The sequence below is a fragment of the Filicampus tigris genome, chromosome 19 (assembly GCF_054856515.1).
Source record: "Filicampus tigris isolate MCC_2025a chromosome 19, RoL_Ftig_1.0, whole genome shotgun sequence".
Classification (NCBI taxonomy): domain Eukaryota; kingdom Metazoa; phylum Chordata; class Actinopteri; order Syngnathiformes; family Syngnathidae; genus Filicampus; species Filicampus tigris.
The window spans coordinates 9,504,452-9,530,060 of record NC_141235.1 but is presented as its reverse complement, the minus strand read 5'-3'; the positions used below and the strand labels follow the sequence as shown (position 1 = coordinate 9,530,060).

Genomic DNA, 25,609 nt, shown 5'->3' with positions numbered 1-25,609 from the left:
GAGAGGCATAAGAAAAAAAATAATTTTTGTTTGTTTGTTTCCGTCTCCATGTTAAGAAGCCGAATTAATAAAATTGTTGTCAACAACTGAACAGTGGACTGTTTTGATAAGCATCATAGTCAGATGTGATACACACAGTCGGATCAATTCTGCCTTTTATTACTTTCTAAACTATCATTTACATGTTTACATCCAGTACATCTCAAACAGCATTCAACAATAATAAGGAAAGAATACATACAAATTACGGTAACGCACAGCAAGAATTTAGTAAGATGTCGTACCAAAAGTAATGTACTCTAATTAGTACAATCATCACATATTTTTTTCGTCTCACATGAATTAAATCACTGAATGAAAATAATAGGCTGTATTGCTGACATAAAATATAGAGCTTTCACGTGAATTTTTTTAAGCTTAGCATGTCCGCCATGTTTGTGGAATGTGTCGCGGCCTTTTCGGAGTGCGTCGCTGCAAGTCACTGGGTAATATATTATCTTGTTTCACTTTTCGTACGATTTCCTGCTAAATTGTTGCCAGATAGAGTGGAACACACAAGGTCCAACTTTTGCATCCAATATTTTTTCTGGAAAAAATAAGACCGGTATCGGCCCGATACCGATAACTGGTATCGGTACTTGCCCATTCCTAATCTAAAGAATGACATCCATGAATGTGTTCAAAAGTTTTTGGGGCTTTTTTATGGGGCTTCTGTCGGATAAGTTGCTCATTTATTTTAGTTTGACTTCATGTTATAGGAAAGTAAAATTGTACTTTACCTGTACAAGATTGAACATTGTTTTAGTACAAGTCACCAAGTGAGGGTTGCACATGAACTTTTTCAAAATACGCTGAGGTTTGTACTACACAGCTGCTTACCATCTGAAACATACGACATTTGCACGTATAGTGACGTGATAATTAGGTTAGTTGATTCATGCAACAATGTAAACTACTCACTAAGATATAAGGATGTTGGGATTTTAAGAAATTGAAATTTTAGGATGAACTGAAAATGCACTATAATGGTGATAAGTGAATTAATTTGACCTTCTCCAAACTTTAGAACTGCTCAATGTTTCAACCTTTTTTGCACCACTTGCTGTTTTGAAACCTCACAACGGCGGGTTACTATAGACCAATTGTTAGGTGTCGTCTTGGTCTCACGGTGTCAAAATGTGAACAGCATGACAACGAGGACTGTTCAAATGCCAATTCTAATGGAACCAGGAACTGTATTGGTCCATTCATGGTTCAAAAACCTGTTGTGGATGTTGCCATTCTACTCCTTGTTAGATAATATTTAGTGCCCTTTATTGTTTATTTATTTATTTTTATCTTGTACTTAACAAATACTCCATATTTCAAGAAAAACTAAAACTAACACAAAAACCAAACTAAAACAAAGCATTAAAACTATTGAAAAGTCATTAAAAGCAATTGAATTGAGTCAAATTGAAACAAAAACGAACTATAAATGTAAAATCCAAAACTATTATAACCCTGATCTCTTCAAGGTTTCTTCCTTTTCTTCCCCAGATGGGTTTTCCTTGCCCATATGGTGCGTTTAGTACACCTGATGTAAAATGTTTGAGAGCCACATTTATAGTGCATTTTTGGTTTATCGTGAAATTTCACCTAAAAGCCGACTATCGCTAAGTTTTAGTGAGTAGAGTAAGATGACAACAGTAAAGTCAGTTGCAACGTTGGATCACGCAGTCTGAATGCATACCCAACCAGACCCCTGGCATCATTTTCTCATAAAACTGACTCTTAATCTGCTGCAGGAGGGTTACCGCCTGCCCTACAGCTCCATTGTCACCCTGCTCCACGGCGTAGAAATTGAGAATACCAGCGGGGTGATCAATGTACACGCCTAATACGGAAGACTTGGGAACGTCTCGGATTTCGGATATATGACCGTCGTGCCAGGCGTGATAACTGGAACCGCTCCAGCCCAGACACCAGGAGTCCTCGTTGTCCCCGAGGCCACAGGAGCCATCTTTGTTCCTCCTGCCGGCACGTTCGCTGGCCACGCCGGCCACCACCCAGCCGGAACACAGCACCTCGTAGTAGGCCCGGACACCCAGGATGCCCTCTTTGCAGAGCACCTTTTGTAACGGAGTTGACAGTAAATTTAGGAGCACTCGCCAGTAGATTTAATACAGATTTACTTTAAATAAACATAAGTGTTTTAGAATCATCTTAAATCTCATCTACTTAGTAACTATGATGACACGTTCATGGCACTCTAATCCAGTTTTAGCAACAAATTACAGGTCTTTCATTTCAGCTGGTGACATTTGAGCTGTTTTCGCCTTTACAGCCAAGTACCTGGGGCATGTATTCAAATCTCTCCGGTCCATCCAAGACCGGACAAGTGACGTCATCAGTCATGCGAGACACCTTAGCACCCCCCTGCGTTACCCACAGAGCCTTGTTGGCTGTCCGTGCATCGAAGGAAAGGTTAATCCAGTCTGACATGTACAGAAAAAAAACATTGTTGTCAAGTAAAAAACAAACAATTTTTGGAATTAAAAAAAATGTTGTCTTTACATTTGATGAGATCCGCTCTGGTCTTTGGCTCAGGCATTTCGGCTTCGTAGCCCGGGGTCTTTTCTGAGAGGGGATGTACAGAGAAGACATGCTTATTTTGATTCACATACAGTCACGTCTAAGCAAAAATCAAGCTAGTCAAGTCATTACTTGGGTTGCCACTTTACACTTGGTATCTGTACTTGTGATAACTAACTGTACTAATGCATTCACATTTTTAAAAAATGTTTCCAAAACCAGTCTCTGTATCGCCTTTATTGCTTTCTCCACAAAACAAAAAAACTAATGAAAAAAAAATCAAACGAAAAACTAACCGACATGAAACTCAGTTCAAGTTTGACCAGCTATCTGTTAGCTAAACTGCACTAATTGCGTTAGCTAGCCGTACTAATACGTTCACAATCACATATTAACGTTTACAAAACCAGTCTCTGTATTGTCTTAGTCTTCAAAATAAAACAAAGCCTAACCAACTAACTGACATGAATCGTTTGACCTGCTACAGTATCGGTTCGCTAAACTGTGAAGTTAACATAGCTAACCAGTCTGTTAGTTTTATAGTGACGAATGAAGTAAATGGCATAGTTGTTGTTTCTTTATCTTTGAGTTACAAACTTTGCATCCTGCCATTCTCTTTTTCCCAATTTGATCAAAAACATAATTTCTGAATGGATCTCGAGGACTATTAAGGCATAAAAGAAATGGGACAGCGCAGCAGCGTTAACAACAGCAAACGTTTTGAAGAAGGAAGGAGGCTGGGAACTTATCTAACAGAATTGTTTGATGATGTCAGTCGCAAGAATGATTTGTGGCAAATGTGTTACGTCTTGTGCTATCTGAAAAGAACTAGAGTCATACTACAAGTTTGGTGCATACTTTTAATTTCTATCATTAGTTAATTTAGCATTTTTGGTTAGTCAGTTCACAATGGTAGTAAAGCTATGGAAACATGTTATTTTGATAGCATAAAAGGGACCAGCATCCCCCCCACCCACGCACACACACACACACACACACACACACACACACACACAAACACGTTTGTGTACTTCTGTTTAAGTATGGAGTGTGAGTATGTTTGCCACCTCTTCCACCAATATTTAAGAACACTAAAATAGCTTTTGTGTGGTTGTCATGGTAACAACAGTGTACATCCAAAGGTTTCCCAGGCCCCACCAGGTTATTTGAAGATACGACTTTCCCTGAGAGTTGCGTTAAGGTCAATGTGCTTGGCTCGAACATTGATCTGGTGTAAAATCTCAACAGATGGCGGAAGGTGAGCCAATGTTTGCTGACAAAACGCCATCTGCCTCTGTCACATCATCACATCCACGACAACATTATAAGAAGAGCTGATTTTTGATGGCTGCCAGCAATTATTTTATTACACGTCGCTTGACTGTTTCGCGTTTGTTGATGAGGGAAATGAGCCAAATGTTTTTCTATCGATGTAAATGGGATTTTTCATCTGCGAACAAAAAAAAAACCCTGTAAAATATTCCAAGGACTCTGCAAGTGTTAATCCCATAATTTAATATCAAATTGGATTATATTATGCTTGATGACATTCCCGATAAGAATGATACAATGTTATATAAGGGGCTCAGTGCTAATAAGAGTTTTGTAATGAAGTACTTTTGCAGGCCAAGTTAAGGGTGGAGATCAAGAAGTGGAGACATGTAATCCTGACAGTATTAAGATGTCAACATCGCCAATATATTTTATTTATACCAGCTTGCGCCACAGCATCCAATATAAAGTGTCTCCCAACATTCACACCAGCTCACAGCAGTGATTCCAGGAAAAATAAATATGAGTCATGATGATAAAGACGAGAGTCACAGAGTCTGAGCCAGAGTGAATAACCTTCTCATCATTTTCTGTCTTTTTTTTTTTCCTTTCCGTAAAGCATGTGCGAGCTGATATTTATCTCGCAAGACACCTGTTTGCTGAAAATAACTTGAGGTTGTCCTCACATGAACCGCACACTGCAAGCACCTTCTAATCACTGACTAAAAAACAATCAAACTTGATCGATAGGCCAACAGACCACATTCAAAATCTAATAAGGAAAGGAAATCAATACAATAAAACATATTCTGCCTCATTTGTTAGGTATTAATTCAACAATATGTTTAGACTGTGATTGTAGTTAGCCACAAATGACATTACAGCATAGTGAGAGCCACTTTGAACGTATTTTACCTGTTACATTTAAATGCAAAATTTCAAATATTGTACCCGTCTCGCAGTAGAATGCAGTGCAGTTTTACACTGCAGTAATAAACCTTACGCCACACTGATACTTAATAAATAAAAAGGCCTTGTATTAAACTCAATGGAAATGTATAAAATATTAAATTTAACAACTCGTCCATTTTTAATTTGAATAATTTGTGTTTACATTTCATCTCATAAACATTGTTTGTAAAGCGTCCTCAGATACCAATGGACACTTTATTCGTCCTTTGAGGGAAATTAAATATGCTATGATTACTAATCCTTCCTGACAAATATACAAACAGCAAATAAATAATATATAATATAAGATAATAATAATAATATATAACACGTTGCAGTTGTCTTCTATTCTCCATTTTGTGCTAAGAGCATACAAATACATTTACAGATTTTCTTCAAGCCTCAACGAGATCTTACCAAAGGTTTCCACACTCATTATGTCGCTATGAGAAATTTCCCTGAAAGTTATGTTTCGTTTTTTTGTGCAAAATCCTTTTAACATATATGTGTGAAATCCTGTGAAAATCAGCCAAATATGTTACATTGTATGTTTTTCAAATATGTTACATTGTATGTTTTTCCTCCCCCTTTTTTTTTTTTTTTTTTTTTTTGCTAAATCCTTTCATCGTATGCGTGACATGACATAGACAGTAAAGGAAAGCATTCGGGCATCACTACAATGACAAGCATGAAATCAGCCGCTGAAAAATAGCCTTTAAATCAAGCTGTGCGAAAAGACGGAAATCCAGCTCACCATTATCTGACCTCCAGGTGTCTGACATGATTGTGTCAGTGGTAGGCATCCTGATAGTGGCTTTGGTCTACGCTGACTGACAGGTCTTATATACCTTTAATGCGCCACAGAGGCAACAGTCACGGTTGGTGGTGCGGACTTATAATGTGAGATCAGAATTGTCAATAACACCGAGAGGCGTGTAACCAGATCGGTGTTTTAATGTGGTTTTCTTAAAACGGAAACACGGACGCTTGAATGTGAGGGCAATCCCGGCCAAAATACCCAACGCAGCCAGCGCTTTGCTGCATCACCGACCTTTAAAACGTGGCACACGGTCAGCACTGATGCAAGGGGATGACTTTGGTATGCATGATTGCACCCAACCACACAAACAAAACAAACACACAACCGAATAGGTAACATAGAGTAAGCTGTGTTTGCTTATTCGGTTATTTAGTCACAGGAAAGCACATTTTCCTTGTTATTTTTCCTAAGTGGCCCTGCAATTGGCCGACAACCAGTCCATGGGGTACTCCGCCTCTTCCCCCAAAGTCAGCTGGGATGGACTTGAGCTCAGCCGTGAGGGCGGTGACAGTAAAAGAACTGGGAGACTGTAGGGTTACGGGGAAAAAGGAATACAGCAATGTAAACAGATATCCTGGATAAAAAAGGCGACCTACGGGCCACTTGACCTCAGACTGGGGTGACAGTTGGTCTTTCAGCAGAACAACGAAAGCCAAGGGAGGTGGCCTCAGGACAAGAGAATGTCCTTGAGTAGCCCAGTCAGAGCCTATAAATTCCATTGAACATCACACTTGAATTCCATTGAACATCAATGGCGAGATTGGAAAATGACTCACCCATTTTATTTTATTTTTTTTACTGTGTGTAACAGGACAGTTTTTAAAAAATAATAACCATTTTATTCTATACAATTTATTAATGTGATTTTTTTGAACAGTGTAACAAGACAGTTTAAAAAAAAAGTGCATTTTCTGAAACCAGAGTACTCAGGGAAAACGCACACTGGTAGTGACTTTTTTTAAACAATGTAACAAGACAGTTTAAAAAAAAAATCACTAGCAGTGTGCATTTTCTCTGAGTACTCTGATTTCCTGACTCATTCATTGGACTGAATCTTAGTAAGTTAGTTAAATCAACCATAATAGTTTACCCAACTCAAGTACATTAAGATAACAATGAGCAAAGGCAATTGTTATAAAAAAAATGAACACAGGCATTCTATTAAATAAAAAATAAAAAATAAAAATAAAAAAATCAGGGGAGTGCACTTTAGGGCTCGGCCCCTATCCCCCGCTTGAGAGCCATGGTTTTACTGTACAGTATATCTGGCACCATCCATGTGTATGTATGGAACAGTGGGGTACGTATAAATATATATAACCTAAATACTGAAGTCAGTGTAAGTCACACGACAAAGTGACGAGATCTCGACCTACAGGATCACGTCAGCCGTTTATGGTGCCATCGCTTTCAAGTCCCCCAAGCGCACGGGTCCAGTTAGCCGAGAAACACGCCACCGGTCGTAAACACTCCTCTTTAGGTTGCACCGGCCGGCTCTTTACAGCTTTGGCACGTGGACAGTCAAGGCCGCCTGCCCCCACTGAGGCTGACCCGGACTTGGGATGCGCACATGAGAGCAGCATGCTAAACATGACATACAAAGCCGAGCCGGCTCGCAGGAATGTTTTCACAGCAGCAAAGCATGCTTACGTCTATGTGGGTTTATTCCTTTTATAGGCTGGTCAAAAAAACTAGGCGCACCTTTTGAAGCACCGCTGACAGATGACGTGATCCGGGATCAAACGCTCTGACCTGCTTTCTTGCTGCTCGGGACAGTGAAGGTCAGGACTTTGGAACCTATAGGCTATCATCACATAAAATAAATGGCTTTAAATGAGTCAAAGATTGACTAATGCAATCTGTTTTGCTAATGCTTACCTTGTTGTCGTCCATTTGCAGGTCCTTTGCTATTTGGCGTTTTGGTGCTTAAAGTGGAAATCAACACAAACATATTTTTTTCAAGAATATGTTCCCAGCAGGCCCACTAGTTGAAACACTGCATTCTGATTAATAGTGCTTTTGTGCAATATGAGTTAAGCAGCAAAATCCACCCCTTTTTAGTCATCTCAGGGGGCGGCCATTTTGTCATTTCTGTTGAGGGAACGATCAATCACAGCTCGCCTGTTTTCTAAAGCTGAGCCGTGATTGGTCGTTACCTGAACCCTGGGTAGTTGTGATGTTATTTTCAGTCGACAGAAGTGACAAAATGGCCGTCCCCAGAGATGGCTAAAAACGAGTGGATTAACTCTTATTCCACAGACGCAATATTTATCAGAATGCCTTGTTTCAACTAGTGGGCTCGCAGAACATATTTTGGGTTGACTTCCTCTTTAAGCCAAATCTACTTTATGTCTCATGCAAAAATATTGCTTTATTTTGACCTAAAATATGATTGTTTGGTGCTAAATTTTTTTATGCGGAATTGAGGCGAAGATGTTTTTCTAGTCAGGCCATAGCTTAGTCAAATAGCAAAAAAGTCCTTTGTCGCCATCTTGTGGCATATATTGACAAACCTTATCTCATCTCACTGCACCCACATGTAGATTTTGTGTGAAATCTGCGAATGTTAGTTGAACACCAAGTTAGCATAATTTTGTATGAATTGGACTGGAGACATGTTAGTTGTACCTTCTGTCATCTAGTGGAAGAACGTATAACTGTTCTGCCTGGCACTATATGTTGCCGCTAAATATACTGTAGATAAAAATATATGTCATTTTTCATAATTAAATACATTGTTTGGTCGTGATATTTTTCAAATGTAAAATATGTGCCTTGTTTCAATAACAGTTGGGAAACAAATAAGCAGCAAAGGGGTGACATCAGTATACACAATGTGCCATCATTATATTTCTGTCCACGAAACTCTTATCATGCAAGTCTTGGGACACTGTCGATGCAAATCAGTAGGAGTTGCTGTTTTGGTTAGCAACTGGGTTAAAACTATACAGTGGTATTGTGTAACTAAATATGTCATCCTTCGCTATCTATGTGAAGCCTCCGAGTGTGTTTGCACCCACTTGGTATGCATTACACACTCTTTCCCTGTTTCCAAGATTCAAAGAGATGCGTGTGACAGTCTAATCAGACAAATATGGGTCATCAGGCCAGGCAGCGGCATGGACGTGATGACCCCGCTTTGGGAGTCTGTGTGACACGCCCATTAGTGAGCTCATTATCTGGACATACCTTACCAAAATGTCAGCCTGGATACCCCAGGGAGCCCACCAAAAGTCTCTTTCCGGGGAGGGTGTGTTGTACTGTATGTACAGTATATAAGATAGCACATTGCATGATCCAGGCAGAGCGCCGTTGATGGACGTAAAGAGTGTTACCACATCATCAAGATGCCAACCAGCACGCCCTGTACGAGAATCCTGCATGCAGCCTGCAGACCTGGTAAATGGATCATGCTCAAAATCACTCATAATTCCGTTGGGATAATAAACTGCACTGTATGTATTTTTTGTTAGAGAAAATAGGGAAGAAGCCCAAAAATTTGTCTGTTCTTCAAGGTGAGTTTGCAATAAATTATTTTTTTTTCCAGATTTCCTCTTCACCTTATTATAACCGTCAGGTTTTTTATCTTTCAGACAAAATTCCTGACTACGACCCAAACATCCCGGAACCAACATGCCGAGCCGAGCTGCTTAAATGTAAGCATGATCCTCTCAGCAAGTACTTTTAAAAATCTCCTTTTAATTTGGGTCTGTGTATTCCCACATTTGACAGACTGGATCAAACTTTCTCTAGATGATAAGACAGCCAATAAGATGTTGTGGATAACAGATGGAGACTCCAAAGTGTTCCGAATGACTGATGATGTCACTTGTCCGGTACTCGACAGGCCAGAGCGATATGAACATACACCGCAGGTTGGTTTTACCCTTTGATAATATGGCCCAAAAAATTTAAATATAGCGTTTTACATTTTCTCTACAACAAAAATCAATAATTATTCAAATATGCTAGCAGAAATGATAGATGTGTGCGCTAGATGGTGGCAACTCAACTTGCCACTAATAGTTGGGGTTTACTGTCAAACTAAACATAAAACAAAGAGAATTATATTTGTTAGCTTAAAGAGAGAAGTCAACGCAAACATTTCTTTTTCAAGAATATGTTCTACGCAAGCCCACTTGTTGAAACAAGGCATTTTGATAAATAGTGCGTTTGTGGAATAAGTGTTAATACACTCGTTTTTAGCTATCTCTACCAATCATGGCTCGGATTTAGAAAACAGGTCAGCCGTGATTGGTCGTTGTGAACAGTTGTAATGTCATTTTCAGTCGACAGAAGACAAAACGGCCGACCCCGGAGATAGCTAAAAACAAGTGTATTTTTCATCTTAACTTATATTCCACAAATGTAAAATTAATCAGAATGCCGAGTTTCAACTAGTGTGCCTGCTGGGAATATATTCTTGAAAAAAATACGTTTGGGTTGACTTCCGCTTTAATGCTATGCCACAATTGACATAAAATCATTGTTTTTACAATCTAAGGTTCTTTGCAAAGAAGGAATCTTGGGCTTCCGAGCGTACTGGGAGATCAAGTATTCCGGTTGGGTGGTGGCCGGGGTCACCTACGAAGGGGCCGGGCGGAGGGGACGCGACGGACCCTGCGGCCTGGGAGAGAACGAGCAGTCCTGGGGTCTTGGCTGGGGAGGATCCCACTACCAGGTGTGGTTCAACGGCATCTACAACGGAATCTGGGACATCCCCCAGTACAGCACCATCGGCGTGTACCTGGACCAACCGGCGGGGGTCATCAACTTCTATGCCGTTGCGGAGGCAGAGGGCAGGCGGGAGGTGAGACTCCTGCGGCACATTAAAAGCTCCTTCAAGGGGAGGATGATGCCTGGGTTCTGGGTTGGACAAAAGTCCTCATGCACTCTCACTTTGAAGGAATGAATCTTTCACCGGGCCACATTTTTAGACATTCATTATGAAGCTGCTGTTTGTCTAAGCACATTAAATGGTCTTTTTTACATATATATAAAAGACCACATATATAAAAGACCACATATATAAAAGACCACATATATATAAGATATATATATAAGATATATATATATATATATATATATATATATATATATAAGAATACATATATTTCCATTTGATACAAATAACAAAATGATTCCAGAAAAATGTATATCCTTTCAAAGTGTTGTACATACAAATGCATGTTTATCAATAAGCTATGTGTGTTGCATTTGAAGTTTAGAAACAAGCAAGCATCTGCCATTTGTCTTTGTATAAACATTTAATATTGCTTTTTGGAACTGTATTTTAATTTATAGCAACATGTAATCTCACACTGTTTATTTTATGTGACAATAAAATCATTTACAATCTACTTAATGGTTTATCAAAGTTTATCAAAACAAAAGATTAGTAGTTTGTTTCTGAGTGAGTTTCACACGAACCATGCACATTCAAAGATCATTTGCAACGCTGCATTTGTGTAACGCCGAGGTGATAAGTGCATGGTGTTTGTGGCAAGCGATCCATCAGTGTCATACGAGGCATTTTGAATCCATCAAAGTCTACCTCCAGCTTCTCTCCACCTTTTAATCTTCACTTCCTCCTGTTGAAGCTTCACATGGGCGGTCAGTGGGTGCCGCAGGCTTAGGCTGCTGACAGCAAACCTCAGCCTGCAAAACAATAAGCAAACCAGTGAGCAATGATGGGTTAAAAATGCGGGGAAAATACTGCATGCCATGCAAATTATATTGTGTATTTGTCAAGTTTGTTGGTCGAGATTTGAAACAAATACAAAATTTAATTGAGCCATTGCATTGTTTTTCTAAGGCCATTTTCCCAGTACAAGCTCAGATGCTATTAGCTTAGCAGATAGTTTAGGTAAAGCTACAGTACGTATATACAAAGAAATCTAGAAACACAGCTTATGTTGACCCTCAAATGTTTATTACAATGCAAAAAAAACACTATTTAATGGAAAACAGTTATTTCAAGCTTTTTGGTATTTTTCCACTGCAAGCTTGGAAGCTGTTAGCTTAGCAAAAGTTATATTTTGACAATGTAAAAAAAATTCAGGCCATTATTTTTCGAGGGTGACAAAATACATTTAAACAAAAACAATTTCGCCCTGTACTATGTATCAAATTGATACTATCAAGTGACTGTTCAATGTGGTATGGTCTTCGTCTCCCCCTGTTGTCTATCTTTAGAATAACACGCATGCGTTGTACTGTACTGTAAATCCAGTACGTATTGCAGATTTATATGATTATGACACAGTTTAGGATTGCATGGGTTTATAATTCCTCATAATTCCTGTGAGAAAAAAATCAAAAGTTAATTTATCAAACTGGACTGAATTTTGTATTTTTTGGTCCCTCAGCTGCAATACTATACAGTACTGGACTGTTATCGGTTTTACGAGGCCATTGCGAGATGACGAACGGCGATCACGTGGCACGAGAGCGCACATTTACAACTGTATTAAACTGATTTAATTGGATTGTTTTATATTTCTGGCCATGATGTGATTTTCACATGAATATTTACTCTTATTATGACTTTAGTACTTACTTTAGCATAAGTACAGTGATTATTTGGGTTAAGTCCCCAACCCAGGAACGGACCTATAAACCATAAACCGAGGACCCCTGTAATGCAAAGTCATGTAATAAGAACATGCTACCACAAGAGAGCAGCATCATGTCAGACATTAAATTCATGGATGTGGAGAATTACTTTCTTCCCCCACCTTTTTTTAAAGTAACATGTATAGAGTACCAAATAAATACATATGCAAACAATTAAATAATGATTATGATGTTTACATATGAATGAGAGACTGAGTGAAGGACTGGCGAGTGAGTTACTTTTGGCACTTTCCATCCTCCATAAAACTGAAGGATAATAATGAAAGAAGTTAAGAAATGTATTTTTTTCCCCACTATACACACACACTCCCCCCCACCCCCCCACACACACTCTATAAATAATCAAGAAGCATTCCAGAAGGTGAGATTAAAAAAAAAAAATCTACTTCAATGCTTGAATTAAATCCTAGAAATGAATAAAGATCCTCATTGCTTAGGTCACAGCTCAGAGAATCCAGAGTACAAAATACTGTCAGTCTACTAACACCTGTATATTAAAGTTAAATTCCCCCAACCTTATTCAGCGCCGAAACAAAGCCAAGATGGTCCCAACTCCCAAAGCTCTAAAAAACCACACGCACCATCTCATAATAAATGGCAATAAAACCTGTGAAAACAAGGTCAAAAATGTAGACTACATTATTATTACTGTGGGCAAAACAAAATGCTGCACTTGGCTACAAATTATCTCTGTTTGCCTCTTACATTTGCTATCTGTAAAAGTCCCTGGATATTTATAGTTGTCCTCCAATTCAACATCCTTATCAGATGATGGCACGGATTTGTAAGCAGGCTGTAAAGCACGGCAATTTATTGCACCGTGTCAATAAGGCAACACCTTGCTTGGTCAAGTCTCCTGGTGGAAAACACTGAAATCCTGCGAGTGCGATCAATTGTATCTTTACTGTTGACTATGGAACAATAAAATCTTGGTAGGAATCCTGTACACATATTTTGGTGGCATATTTTACGCATGATATACTCGTCCCCTTTCACGGGTTCACTCTCTGACCTCTGACCCCTTCGGTGTCAGGCTGCTTGTCTCCACTTGGGCAGCTGACACGGGCACATTTGTGACAAGTAACAAGCGGACGGTAGCAGGTAATGAAGACAGGCAGCAGGTGAGGGCTGACATGGAGGTTTCACATTTTATACTGTACATATAGTTCACATAATAAGTGCATGGTGAAAGTTCAATTGAAAGAGCTTGAATTGAATGAAACCCACTTTAGGTAAAAAAAAAATTGGACCGACCCACTGCTTGGGTCAAATTGACCCAACTTTCTGGGTTGTCTTGTACAAAACAACCCCAAAAGCTGGGTCACATTGACCCAAGTAGCCGGTCGGTTCAATTTTTTTTTTTTTTTTCCTAACCAAAATTGGGTTATTTTTGACAAGCATTTTTAGGTGTGGTACGGTTGGTTACATGAGATGCCCTTCTACATTGACACAACATTTTCAACACTCTTAAAACTGCTCGGTCAAAAAAAAAAAATCCCCAATTTGTGTTAATAAAGGTGTAGACCCGCTACTTGGATCATTTTGACCCAACTTTCTGGGTTGTTTTGTACAAACCAACTTTTTTTTTTTTTGTAGAACCCCAACCACCACCCAACCTCCTATAAAAACAAAACAAACAGTTTGTACAAAACAACCCCCCAGAAAAGTTTTTTTTTTTTTAACAACCCAGAAAGTTTTAAAAGTGAAACTATGGGTCAAAAATACCCCAATTTGGGTTAAAACTATACAAAAACCCCAAACAACCCACCAAAAAGTGTGTTGTTTAATACAAAGCAACACATAAAGTTGGATCAAATTGACCCAAATAGTGGCTCATTCCATTTTTGACGCAACAGTTTTAAGAGTATAAAAGAACATTAAATTACTTGAACTTCAGTACACAAAACTGTCAAAAATAGCAACCAGATTCAACTCTTCAAGCCATCCCAAATCCAATGTTCAAACCAATCTGCTGGGTCAGACTAATTAACCCAAACTTTGGGAAATGTAACTCAATCCGCCTAAAATCCGCTGCTACCCAAGGAGTGGTTCAGCAAAGCAATCCAACATTTTTTGGGGTGTAATTATTAAAATCCAGAACCTCTAAACAGATTGAAGGACTTTGCTAGAGGACCACCTCAGCCTTCCCTCGGCAACCCCCCCCCCCCATTTTTAGCACACCTTTCCTTGTGCTCTCAGTCTGAGTGCGTCTTCACTTGAAAGTGCTTTAGGGTAACGCCAGCCTCCTTGCTCCTCGCTTCTCACTTACAGCGTGGGGCGTGGGTGACTCGAGTGCCACGAGAGCTTTGAATAACAGCGTGCGGGGGGACAAATAAAAAGGAATAAGCTACCCGCCCGCGACCAGTCTTCCGGCAGCAAAGAGAAGACACAGGAATAAACCATGCCTAAGCCGGTCCCTGCAGGTACGCCGATGTGCAAAATATTTGCTTACATTTTGGGTGTCTGAGATGCTTTTTGGGAAGTTGCTCATTTCAAATATTGCTGGATGTTGCTGTAAACTTTGTTGGGAAGTCAGCATAATCATTACCTTAACTTCTAAAAGTATGTTTAAGTGGTTGACTAGCAAAAGATATACTGCTGTCATAGAATGAATTCGAGTTTCCCAAACTTGGGCGTGGGGCCCAAAATGGGTCGATTTTTATTGCTGACTGTCAGAATAAGCACGAGTGACGAATGAATGATGTTTTGTTGTAGTGAAGTCACGCCTGTTGTGTTAGTTCAGATTTACGTTATGGGAATACATGTCGTCTTTTCGTTGAGTTCGGAAGGAAGCACATTTCTAATTTGATGAAAAGGTTTCTGAAATCCTGGCATGAATTGTAAAAAAAAAAAAAAATCAGGAAGAGAAATTGCATGACTCAAGTGTATATTACAAACATGAATTAACATTCTAACAAAATTACTGCAAATTTAATTGTTGTGGGGTTTTTTTTGCCTTTATTTTATGCTTACCCTAATCATTATAGATGATCAAAATAGTACATGTTTATCTATACAGTATGCAAAATTAATGATCTGAGAGTTATACCAGCCTTGTTTCATTCTACACTGAAACACGTTTTTGTTGAAGATACTCATCTGTATCCAGATGACTTTATTTTGTGCAACCACTTGACAAAATAAAATTGAGTAAATTCAACAAAAACTTTTTTCAGTGTGTCTGATTCTGCCTAATACTACGGCGGCCATAAATAATCCCGTCACTATAACATCACTGGGGCGACTTCATGCCATCTCCTAAAGATGATGGAGAATAAAAACTGGAAGTAGAAGTGTGATTTTTCTTTTTTCTTTTTTAATTTACAATGTTGTTATATTATAGTTAAGCATATAAAGGACACATTCTCCAAAGCAACAAGGCTTCCTATGGGACAAGTGCTACTTTCTCAAAGTGTCATCTGTTGTCCTTCACCTTATAGTGGCCAGCGGCACTTTGACCCAAAGAGGCTCTAAATCATCCAACATGAGAAATTGTCATGTGGGATGACGCCAGTTTTACAGGCCAAGGTTGCGTTAACACTGTTGAGTCCCTCCACTGACCGCCATTCCACATCTAATCCTTCCACATCCGCTCTGCTATGATTGGGAACATAATGGTCTTTACACATTATTTCCCACTGGACTTTTCTGTAATCTCGATACATTTAGTTTTATAATTATCTCCGAAATATAACCACATGCTTCCTAACCATATACAGCCAAGTGAGTTTTGAATTTAGCTGATTGGACATCTGCGCCGCCCACCGCGCTGCAAGTGAGCCAAATTCAACTTGCCAAGCTCGTCAAGGATCATCAGCACAATGTTTGATTCCAACATGACACCACTGGATGTTTCACATATGCGCTAAATGTGACATCGAACCAAAAGATTAGTTCATTAGCATGAGAATGGTATCACGTTTCATTCAGTTTTTTCTTTTTTAACCATCCATCACGCTTCCTTCCTTTTGCAGCCAGCTCCGACCCTCGAGGCGCAGCCGAAAATAATCCCCAGTAACCCGTGACCTTTTTGTCTTACCGTCCGCACCCCCACACCCCCATCCCTCGCCACCCTTTTAAGTTGATAGAGTTTCACACACACTTGCGTATTAGCTACTGTAACACTTGCGCACTCACGGCTGAGATAAATCAGGATGTAAAATATCGGCTCGGAAGGTTCCCATCAAGCTCAACAGGCCTTTGATTCATCCCTCTTTAAATAAGTAGTTCACTTTCGGGTCATAAATGCATACATTTGAAATGCGCACTACATAAAACCACACAAAATGCTGTTCTACTTAACCAAGTAGAACATATATGAAAATTGAAACACTTTCCTGCTGGCCTCACTAAACCCAGAGTTGGACTTAAATCTATATTTAGATGATTAAGAAGATCATTTTAAGTGAAATTCATTTTCTCACATTAAGCCCCACAATGTCAAATTGCATTAGCGCCTTCATTTGTTTAGTCCACAAAGCGTCGCCCGCAGCTGAGCCTTAAATTGGCCGTACTTCAAAATGAGGCATAAATAGAAAGGCAATTAACTCCTATTTAATAATTTCCGTCAACTATCAGCAGGTCCCATTACGCTCAACACACTGCGATACGCTGCAACTAAAGTCAGTCCATCCAATGAACCCAAAAGATTCAAATACACATTTACAGTATTTGTATTTTTGCCCATTTTTTGAAGATGTCATTTTTCAATAGCAGAATTATGTATTTCAATTTTCAGGTTTTAATTTTAGTGTATACAAAGCTTTATAGAAGTTGGGCAAAAAGTATGACACTAAAAAAACGCCGCACTGTTTTTGGTATTTTGAACATTTTTCATTATCTGGAAATAAATTCTCTAAATGACAACAAACCGGCACCATTAAGATTCAATCTGCAAAATGGTAGTGAAGTGTCCAGATTGGCCCAACATTGTCACCGTGGCAACAACAGAAATGCCACGTGAGCCAGGTGACATTTATATCTAATGTTCATATGCGTTAAAAAAAAAAAAAAAAAATCAAAAACATTCACAAAGTGAAATAAACCTAAATCCTTTGTTTACAATTCTCACTAAATAAAGACAAAACATGTCGCTGAGTTATAAAAGAGACCTTCAGGGCCCCGAATGACAAAAATTTGTCTTGAATGGCTACTAGAACATTTACATATAATTCAGAAAGGGCACATTAAAATAAAAGTTGGACTCTATGCATCATAACAAGATCGAGGTTTAATATCTTTTGGAAGCACATTCACATCCTGACAGACTAGCCAAAATATTATATAGGATAATAATTGTTTGTGGGCAACTTTGTGGCGGCAGCGGTTTTATTAAGTGAGCTTCCCTTCAGAGAACATAAAGCAATGCCGCAATATACTGTACATAATGTACAACTCCAAATATTGTAATAGAGCCACTGTGGTTGTTAATGCTGTTGTGTTCGCTTAGGCATAAAACATTTTCTAAAGAAATGTTGGAAAATATATGCATACACTTTAATTGAAACAACAACGACAGAAAACTGGACGTGCCGACATGAAGTTGGCAGCTAGCTCATTTAAATGTAGCATGTTAACTCATTCATTTGAGAGGCGAACGTGGTATGTGCCAGTGAACTTACCTCACTTCACAACAAGCAGCCAGATAGCGGACACGTTTGCAAAATAGGAGGCTTCAAGATCAAATACACTGTCAAGCCAAACATAAGAGAACGAGGATTAGAGATTAGAGAAAACAACCACATACAGTACTAGTTAGCTTCAGCTAACAAATCATTTTGTCTTAATGCTAGCACACAATGAAACAAAAAAGACAGTGGAGCAACACATGTAGTGAAGTTTTACACTAGTCGAGTAGTCTTATAATATAACATTACACATCTGCATACATTCTTTATCCTCTGCCAAGATTGACTAAATAATACTGCGGATTACTGAAGAGTGACAATCACCATGCTCAGACAATCTCATCGGAAGGATGGACAATATCCACAAGCAAAAAAAGAAATTCATTTGTTTACAGCGCATTTATTTTTTTGCGATACAAACTCATCTGTGGCCGGCCTTAGCAGACACTTAATTATTGTTGCTAATTCTTACATCAAGGCCACAGCAACAGGTCATGCCCCGATGGAGAACATTCTTTACATGAGCGTGACAAGCAGCTGCTTCATCTTAAACGAGGTGATCGGAATAGCTGGAATTGACTTACTGGTATGTCAATTTGCAATGGCAAAGGCTTAAATTTACGCATGAGCGAGGTTAAATTTGTGTGACTATTTCAGGAAACGGTCCCAAAAATATGTGCGGCTTGTCTTTAGGGAAGTCATGAGACACCGTCGCTGGCCTTTACGGGCTCCTGCACTGACCCCTCAGAGGGGAGTTTGGTATTTAATATGTTTCCATTTCCAGCTTACTTAAGTCTCGCACCGCGTTGAAATGGACTGTCATGCTTTTAATGCGTTAAAAGAATAGCGCCCAAATCCTCAAGTCACGGCACTCCAGTTCACGATGAGCCGTTGTATAGATTCGTGTCACAGGTTAAGACACTATAAAAAGGTGAACATTTTATGGAATGTCCGCTGGATTTACGAGCGTATAGCATGTCAGCGTTCACTTGAGCATCGCATGTAATTCAAGACAAGATATGAACATGTGCCACCTTGTGAAATCGACGGATCCTTTCTAGGATCGTATTAGTTCGTCTGGATAGAGAGGAACAAAACGTAAATCAGATCTGTGTTAGCATAACCAATTACAAGCCGGTTGGATAATATTTGACATTTCAACAAGTGTGTTTCCTCTGCGGTTGCTTTGAGTTTCAGCAAACGTGATTTAGATAACACTCAGTTTGCTTATGTACAGTCTTCCCGATCTGTTGTTTTGTTTTTCTGTCGCTATGTATATATATTCTGAGATTATTTTTATTTGATTTTCTTTACAGGCCCCCACCCCCCACCCCCCGAATTGCTCTGCACTTGTGATATGCAGATATCCACAATGACAATAAATTCAATTCGATTCATTTCCAACCATTACTTACAGACTTTGTGTGAATGTAAACTAAAATGTAATTCTTGTTGCTAGCATTAGCTGTTTAAATTGCATTAAAAAAGGAGACAATTAACAGTCAAAGTTGAAACAAATACACATACTGTAAACAGTGAACCACCAAATAGTCGCTGTTCGGCATTTAATAATAATTTATTCGCTCACCTATTATACAATATAATACTGCTTTGCCGCCATCTTGGAACCAAGAAAATGAGGACAGGAGCTTTTATTTAGTCATGCTGTAGCCTTGTCTAATATATATATATATATATATATATATATATATATATATATATATATAAAATAAAATAATAATAATTTGGGGAAGGAGACAATTACAGACGTTCGTTATTTGCGAGCGAGCTTGGTCCCTATCCAAATGGCATTGTTTCACTGTGTATGAAAGCTCATAAAAATGATTTGCAGAGCTGTCTTGTGGTAATTTTATCGTATTAGCAAGCATAAACACTGCATTCTAATCATGTGTCGCCTGTGCTTCTCCTCCTGCAGCGAAAGCGGAGGTGGAGGGTAAGTCAGCTGCACGCTTCCATTTACCTTCTGACCTTTTGTGTGCCTTTCATTATCACATCGTCACTCGATTATAGCTCGCACATTTTCACTTTTGCACTTTTGTCGCCTTGGTCGCGGTCGGGACACGAGCCGCCGCTGGTGGCCTCTGACCGCATTAATTGACTGCCGCAAATGTTGTTTATTTGCCAGCTTGTCGTTTTATTCTTTCTATTCAGTGAATCCGTCAGACTTTAAATACATAATAAGAAAAATCAGGCGGGAGTAGAACACAGAAGGCCCGGTGACACAAATGTTGCTAAGCCTCGTGTGATACTTGGCAAGATGTACTATTTATATATTTTTTTTGTGTGCGTTCCTACTTGAACTCTATTTGTTCAGCTGTTGAAGCCTCTTAACTTGTGTTTTCCACATTGCACTTTGCTTTGCCTTTGCTTTGCAGTGGTCACTAAAAATAAAAAAAAATTCTGCTAATTTTAGCCCCACAGGAGCCAGCCGAAGAGGGTGAGGGACTGTTTTTTTTTTTTTTTTTTTCCCGAGTGAGAAGTACTCATATTTGAGATGCATTGAGTGTTCCGCAAAGCATTTGTACTAATCAGTCGCGGTAATTATTTGAATAATACCGATGATATGTTGAGTAGATTACAGAGTGAAGAGGATAAGGCAAAGGTCAAACACTTCCTTTGCCAACGAGGGGGATAATACAGTGGCAGCGCCACTTTGGTTGCATGTTTGCATTTCTTAGCGCGCCAACTGCTTGCACGATTTCAGTTATTATCCCATTGTGTTGTATTACCTTCACTTTGCATCGTTTACTCATTTTTTTTTTTTAGCATGTTTGCATTGCAGAAGAATGAAGCGGAGACAACTATAATAACATCTCTCTCAAACATTATTTGTTCATTCATAAACACATTTTTTTTTGTGGAGCAGGTCTCACCATATTGTTTTTATTTAACCATACCTTTATTTACACAGCCGCCCCAAAACAGGAAGCAGATGGTAGGCACTTTCCAGGAAAAAAAAAAAATATTGACATACTTTCTTGCAGATTTTTAAAAATTCAGGCCACATACAGTACAAGATTGCACAATAAGGGTTGGCTAATTCTCGTTCGTTTTCTATAGACGAGCCCCCCGCAGATGGAGGTATGTACAGTACATTAGCATTGCGTATGCCCATCCTCATAATCCAGTTAATGTATTCACATCGAAGTGCATACATGCGCCTCTCCGTGTGGAAATGACATGATTCTCTCGGCATGAAGTGTGTCCGTGATCACTTATTTGCAGGTGTGTCGCAGGTGATTCTCTAAAGGCCGCCAATGAATACGTCTCCTGGATATTTGGACTCGTTTGCCACTTGCACTTTGATTTGACAGTGAACTCTACAGTACATATCATTACGTACACCGCCTTAGTTGATATCGAGCCAGCTCAGTGGATGCTCAATTTTGGTCTGTCGCGTTCAGATATTCACGATTTCTCAATATCACTCAAAATTAAGCACGATTGTTTCTCTAAAGCTCATATTTCATTGTAATGTGCGGGTGTGCCTAATGAAGTGTCCATAATGTTGTGCCTATTGCCATTTGGCAACTTTTGTCACATCAGTTCTTTTTAAATAATGAAAGCAAGTTGTGTATTTTCATCCGCAATTGTTTGTTAGTCGTGATGAAAAGGCATGAAAAGGAGCTTGCGTGCGTGTCGACTGTTGTGCAGCAATTCGTGCTTTTGCTTCCTTGTGGCTTTTTGTTCAGTTCACTTCTGCTTCTCGCTTTGTCTGCAGCAGATTCGGACTCCAACTGGGATGGTAAGAAAAAGAACGCGGTTCGATGATGTTACCGAGATGATTGTTACTCTTTCTCCTTTAGTAGTCAGAGCCGGCCCACTCCTCCATGGGGCCCCAAGCAAAATGGGATTTGAGGGCCCTTCTATTATTTTACAAACGATAAAGCACTAAGTGAGATACTGAGTATCACCTTGGCCTATTAAAAGTAACAAAAATAAAGCAGAAGTGTAATCTGGTTCGTTATCTTAAAAAAAGAATTAAAATGTGTAAAAACAGAGTACAGCAAAACAAGTGAAAGAAGCAAATGTGATGTTGAATACTTTTCCGTTTTGAAACTATATAAACATACGAAAGCTTTCGAAAAATTTCGCAGTTTAGGCATAGTTAGCTAGCATACTGCATGTCGCAATCACTAACCACTGATGCAAACAAAGGCTTATATAATGCTTAGGTATCTCATGCCAAGCTACAAAATGCATCACGCGGCGCCATTTTAGCCATTTGCTCCCAAAAATGGAAAACTGAAATGGTGAAAACTAATTTAACATGGAGGGTTAGACCCAATGCTATTAATTTTGCAGATGAGCGCAAGGCGGCAAACCTGTGAGAGGCAAGCCTGCGCCGCTGTGAGAATGCTCACAGCCGACTTCAATCATGGCCAATCAAATCAACTCCTTTCATTCCCTTGAAGAGATCCTTGACTTATTTTGTTACTCTGTTCTAACTCAACACTGGAGAATCTTTTGATTTTCATTTGACTCTTGGAGGGCCCTCTAGTGGTTGCGGGGCCCTATAGTGGCGCTTCATTCACTTACACTTTGGCCCGGCTCTGGTCTACAATTTAGATATTAGATAGTCTGACTTTTGGGTATTTAATTATTTGAAAAATCTTAATACTTCTATTAGGACTGTAATTAAAGCAGCTGTGCTACAACATGCACTCCAGCCAAACTATACAACATAATGTTTACGAAGAACAACTTTTTGGGGTTGATGAGACTTTTCGGCTCCATTGAGTTGTTCTGTGAGGAGATTCTGCCGCTTTGGCAATTTAAACAATAAGTGTGGAAGCGCAGCCGAGATTCGGTTGCTGAACAATAACAGCTGCTAGCAGGCACGGCGTCATTTGATATCCCAACTTTCCTCTCAATTGAACATTAAGGCCTATTAATAAACTCCTCAGGAAGACGAGTCCTCCTGAGAATCACTCTAAGCACATCAGACGCGTTGTTTGTCATGTGGCGTGTCCTTCTGAATGAGGCCCAAAGGCCACGAAGACGATACATAAAGTCGACTTGTTACTGTGAGTTGCAGGCAAGCTGCGAGAAGTCAGATATCTCAAACATGTCCAGTTCAGGTTTTATAAGCGAAACCCAAGAGCTGGCATCCGTCGCTTAAAGGGGTCTTTGGTCGGCCGCCCAATCTTGTGCTGCTTCGGGAAATAGAGCGTTTCTGGAAATGCTCTCAGAGTGTTTTTGTTAGCCTCTAAAGTCATATGGAAGCCCATTTCGGTTTGGTGCCATGTTTAGATATCTGCGGTCAAGTTGCTCTGAGACACAGGTGTCAAACTCAAGGCCCGGGGGCCAGATCTGGCCCGCCACATCATTTCATGTGGCCCACCAAAGCAAATGATGTGCATTGACTTGATGTTACTAAAATATCAAAATTGCAAATTTCCTTCACTTTAAAAAAAGTTGAGATATTGCAAGCATGCTTGTTACCAATTCTCCTTTTAAAATAAATGTAATAATATTTTAAAAAAGCTGTTTTTATTGGCCTCTGATTTCAAAACTAGCTATTCGTCAATTTGTTGTGTATATGTAATTTGAGGCGACTATACATTTATTTTAGGTCACAGTCATTACAGCCCTCTGAAGGAAACCATAACTATGATGTGGCCCGTGACAAGAACAAGGTTGACACCCCTGCTCTAAGACTTTGAAAGCTAGTTCTTCACTAGGACACAAACGTCGCAAATAAATCTACAGTGGTTTTTACATTTTGGCAAACAATAGTGGAATCATCCATCCAGAGATTGTCAGAATTATTATTTTTCTTTGCATGAATGGCAAAAGGTGGAAAAACATGATTTTAAGAACATTTAATAATTCTGCCTGTCACCATGTGTCGCCAGCATAGATGCGTTATTTGTGATAAATAAATAATGATTTCAAGTGGTTGCGAATCACCGGCGTTGAATGTCGAATCACAGTTTAAAGCGGACCACTTGAAGGACAGCAGCAATTGGAACGAGTCGGCTTTGACTGCCGGGTGTGCAAAAAGTGTGACAACAACCGTAGACTTCAACTTTTTGCGGCGCTTCAAAAAGATTTGATAAATGCCGCTTGGTGTCATGGAGATGGTCTTGCGTCACACTTAACTCTCCACGTAGGAGGATTTCCCCTTTTTGTGCTATGTTTGTTTGATCTCCACTGTAGTAATTGCACCAGCCGTCAGTGCGTCTGTCCCTTAGGGGAGACAGTTGCAAGTTCTTACATACCAAGGTTGTTTAAAGCCTTTCCCGCGGGGCTAAAGTGTAAGTATGTGGGTTGAGGGGTTATATTCTTAACCACACTTTGGTTAATGAAGCAGGAACCAACTAGCAGCTTCTTTTAAGCTTGAATTAAAACATACAGTGTGTTGTATAACTGATTTGCTACGCAAACAAACCACTGAGTGCTTGCTAGTAATGCTACAGGGGTTTATAGCAAACATTTCAAGTCCTACAGAAGTATTCAAGGTCATTTCAAATACATGTTTGTTTGTTTGTTTTTTTCATCCCAAATGTGATGATTAGAAAGCGGATTGAATGAACCTGCTTGATTCCTTTGCCTTCTGACTCGTAACAGCCATGATTACCCACACCTCTTTTTTGGGTGGCAAGGTGGATTGCCTGTCACTGTGTGGCGCATTCACTCATAAAATTTCACACTTGCTCTTAGCGCTGATATAACTGCAAATTGTTTCTCTCCCAGCTAACGTGAAGGCTGTAGGGGAGGGTAAGCTTGGATTGTGTTAAGTTGTCAGTGCATGCACTTTTTTTTGTTGTTGTTTTGAAGCGTCTGCATCCAATGTTTTATGTTGCACAGGTAGCGTCTACACGTGAAATGTAATTTTTTTTGTTGTTGTTTTTTTTACATTCAGCTAGTGTTGTCAGAAAAATAAAGATGACGCGTGCATTCATGAGATGTGTAACACTTGTTGTGTTGTTGTTTCACAAGTTTCATTGCTAAGATTTAATCCGGTCTGCTACCAAGCAAAATGTTCTCTTGTGTCCATGTTTGTAAGGGACTTTCATCTTTTCTTTTACATCACTAATTAAGTCTAAGGAACCTGTTACAGCTGAAATAGCAACACCATGTTTAATCGCTCTTGTTATCGAACCTTTTACGTCAAGTACCACATAATTTTTTTTTTTAATATTCTCCCATCCTGATCAACATTACATACAGTAACCTAGTAGGCCTAACTGTTCATCAAAAACTAGACAAAGCTTTTATTTCTAAAACATGTATAATATTATTGTAAGCCATGGTAGCATTAGGCTGAACATTGGAAACTAGGAAAATGTAAACAATTGTACTAAAAAATGTATTCAATTTAAATTAAAGATTCAATTTAACTTAGAAGTAAAATAAAAATAAGTTATGAGTAAAATGAAAAATTGTACCTGAATAAAAGTTTTAATACAAACAGTTCTGAAAGATTGAATATGAATATATTCTACTAAAAAGTTACGTTAGTGGCGATTCATTTGCATATTATTGGCAGGAGACTGCGTACCACTCTCGTACCAGTCGCACACTTTGGGAATCACATATAGCTTTTCATCATAGTGAAGTGAAAGAACAATATATGAATTGAAATGTACTACAGTATGATTTCCTGTCATTATATGTCCTCTTTCTGTCTTACGGTGCATTGTATCAAATGTTGAGTTTTAACATTGTGGTTATACTTTTTTTTCTAATATTCATTTTAAAA

The 25,609-nt window shown here is 39.1% G+C and overlaps 3 protein-coding genes across 8 annotated transcripts in view; 2 read left to right on the top strand and 1 right to left on the bottom strand.

The window, feature by feature from the left end:
• Positions 1 to 333: 333 nt before the first annotated feature.
• On the bottom strand, positions 334 to 7,467 carry LOC147129366 (tripartite motif-containing protein 16-like). Its single transcript, XM_086017011.1, has 4 exons — positions 7,319 to 7,467; positions 2,557 to 2,619; positions 2,335 to 2,477; positions 334 to 2,111 (listed from the first exon to the last, which is right to left on the bottom strand). The coding sequence occupies exons 2-4, from the start codon at positions 2,591 to 2,593 to the stop codon at positions 1,695 to 1,697; spliced, it is 597 nt and encodes a 198-aa protein (XP_085873137.1). The 5' UTR covers positions 2,594 to 2,619; positions 7,319 to 7,467; the 3' UTR covers positions 334 to 1,694.
• A 1,494-nt stretch (positions 7,468 to 8,961) lies between these two features.
• On the top strand, positions 8,962 to 10,529 carry LOC147129365 (stonustoxin subunit beta-like). 2 transcript variants are annotated; one of them, XM_086017160.1, is made up of 5 exons: positions 8,962 to 9,016; positions 9,100 to 9,132; positions 9,211 to 9,273; positions 9,350 to 9,492; positions 10,122 to 10,529. In XM_086017160.1, exons 1-5 carry the CDS (start codon positions 8,965 to 8,967, stop codon positions 10,527 to 10,529), a joined length of 699 nt encoding a protein of 232 aa, XP_085873286.1. In that variant the 5' UTR covers positions 8,962 to 8,964. The 2 variants fall into 2 exon arrangements, with proteins under 2 accessions (XP_085873286.1, XP_085873285.1); XM_086017159.1 differs by having other exon boundaries at positions 8,965 to 9,016; positions 9,091 to 9,132.
• Positions 10,530 to 14,535: 4,006 nt separating this feature from the next.
• The window catches only part of LOC147129364 (myosin-binding protein C, fast-type-like), a 23,043-nt gene continuing 11,969 nt past the window's right edge, over positions 14,536 to 25,609 (top strand). Inside the window, exons 1-4 of one of the 5 annotated variants that reach the window (XM_086017154.1) lie at positions 14,545 to 14,676; positions 19,817 to 19,834; positions 21,626 to 21,646; positions 24,601 to 24,624. In XM_086017154.1, coding sequence (XP_085873280.1) covers positions 14,655 to 14,676; positions 19,817 to 19,834; positions 21,626 to 21,646; positions 24,601 to 24,624 — 85 coding nt within the window. In that variant the 5' untranslated portion in view covers positions 14,545 to 14,654. Of the gene's footprint in view, positions 14,677 to 19,816; positions 19,835 to 21,622; positions 21,647 to 24,600; positions 24,625 to 25,609 lie in introns of all 5 variants that reach the window. The other 4 variants (XM_086017155.1, XM_086017157.1, XM_086017156.1 and 1 more) reach the window with 4 other exon arrangements.

Excerpts from the sequence above, each read along its gene's own strand:
- LOC147129366 (XM_086017011.1), bottom strand. The coding sequence starts at position 2,593 with ATGCCTGAGCCAAAGACCAGAGCGGATCTCATCAAAT. Across the intron at positions 2,478-2,556 it reads CAGAGCGGATCTCATCAAAT|ACTGGATTAACCTTTCCTTC; the intron begins GTAAAGACAACA and ends TGTACATGTCAG. Across the intron at positions 2,112-2,334 it reads GATTTGAATACATGCCCCAG|GTGCTCTGCAAAGAGGGCAT; the intron begins GTACTTGGCTGT and ends CCGTTACAAAAG.
- LOC147129365 (XM_086017159.1), top strand. The coding sequence starts at position 8,965 with ATGCCAACCAGCACGCCCTGTACGAGAATCCTGCATGCAGCCTGCAGA. Across the intron at positions 9,133-9,210 it reads AAATTTGTCTGTTCTTCAAG|ACAAAATTCCTGACTACGAC; the intron begins GTGAGTTTGCAA and ends TTTATCTTTCAG. Across the intron at positions 9,493-10,121 it reads GATATGAACATACACCGCAG|GTTCTTTGCAAAGAAGGAAT; the intron begins GTTGGTTTTACC and ends TTACAATCTAAG.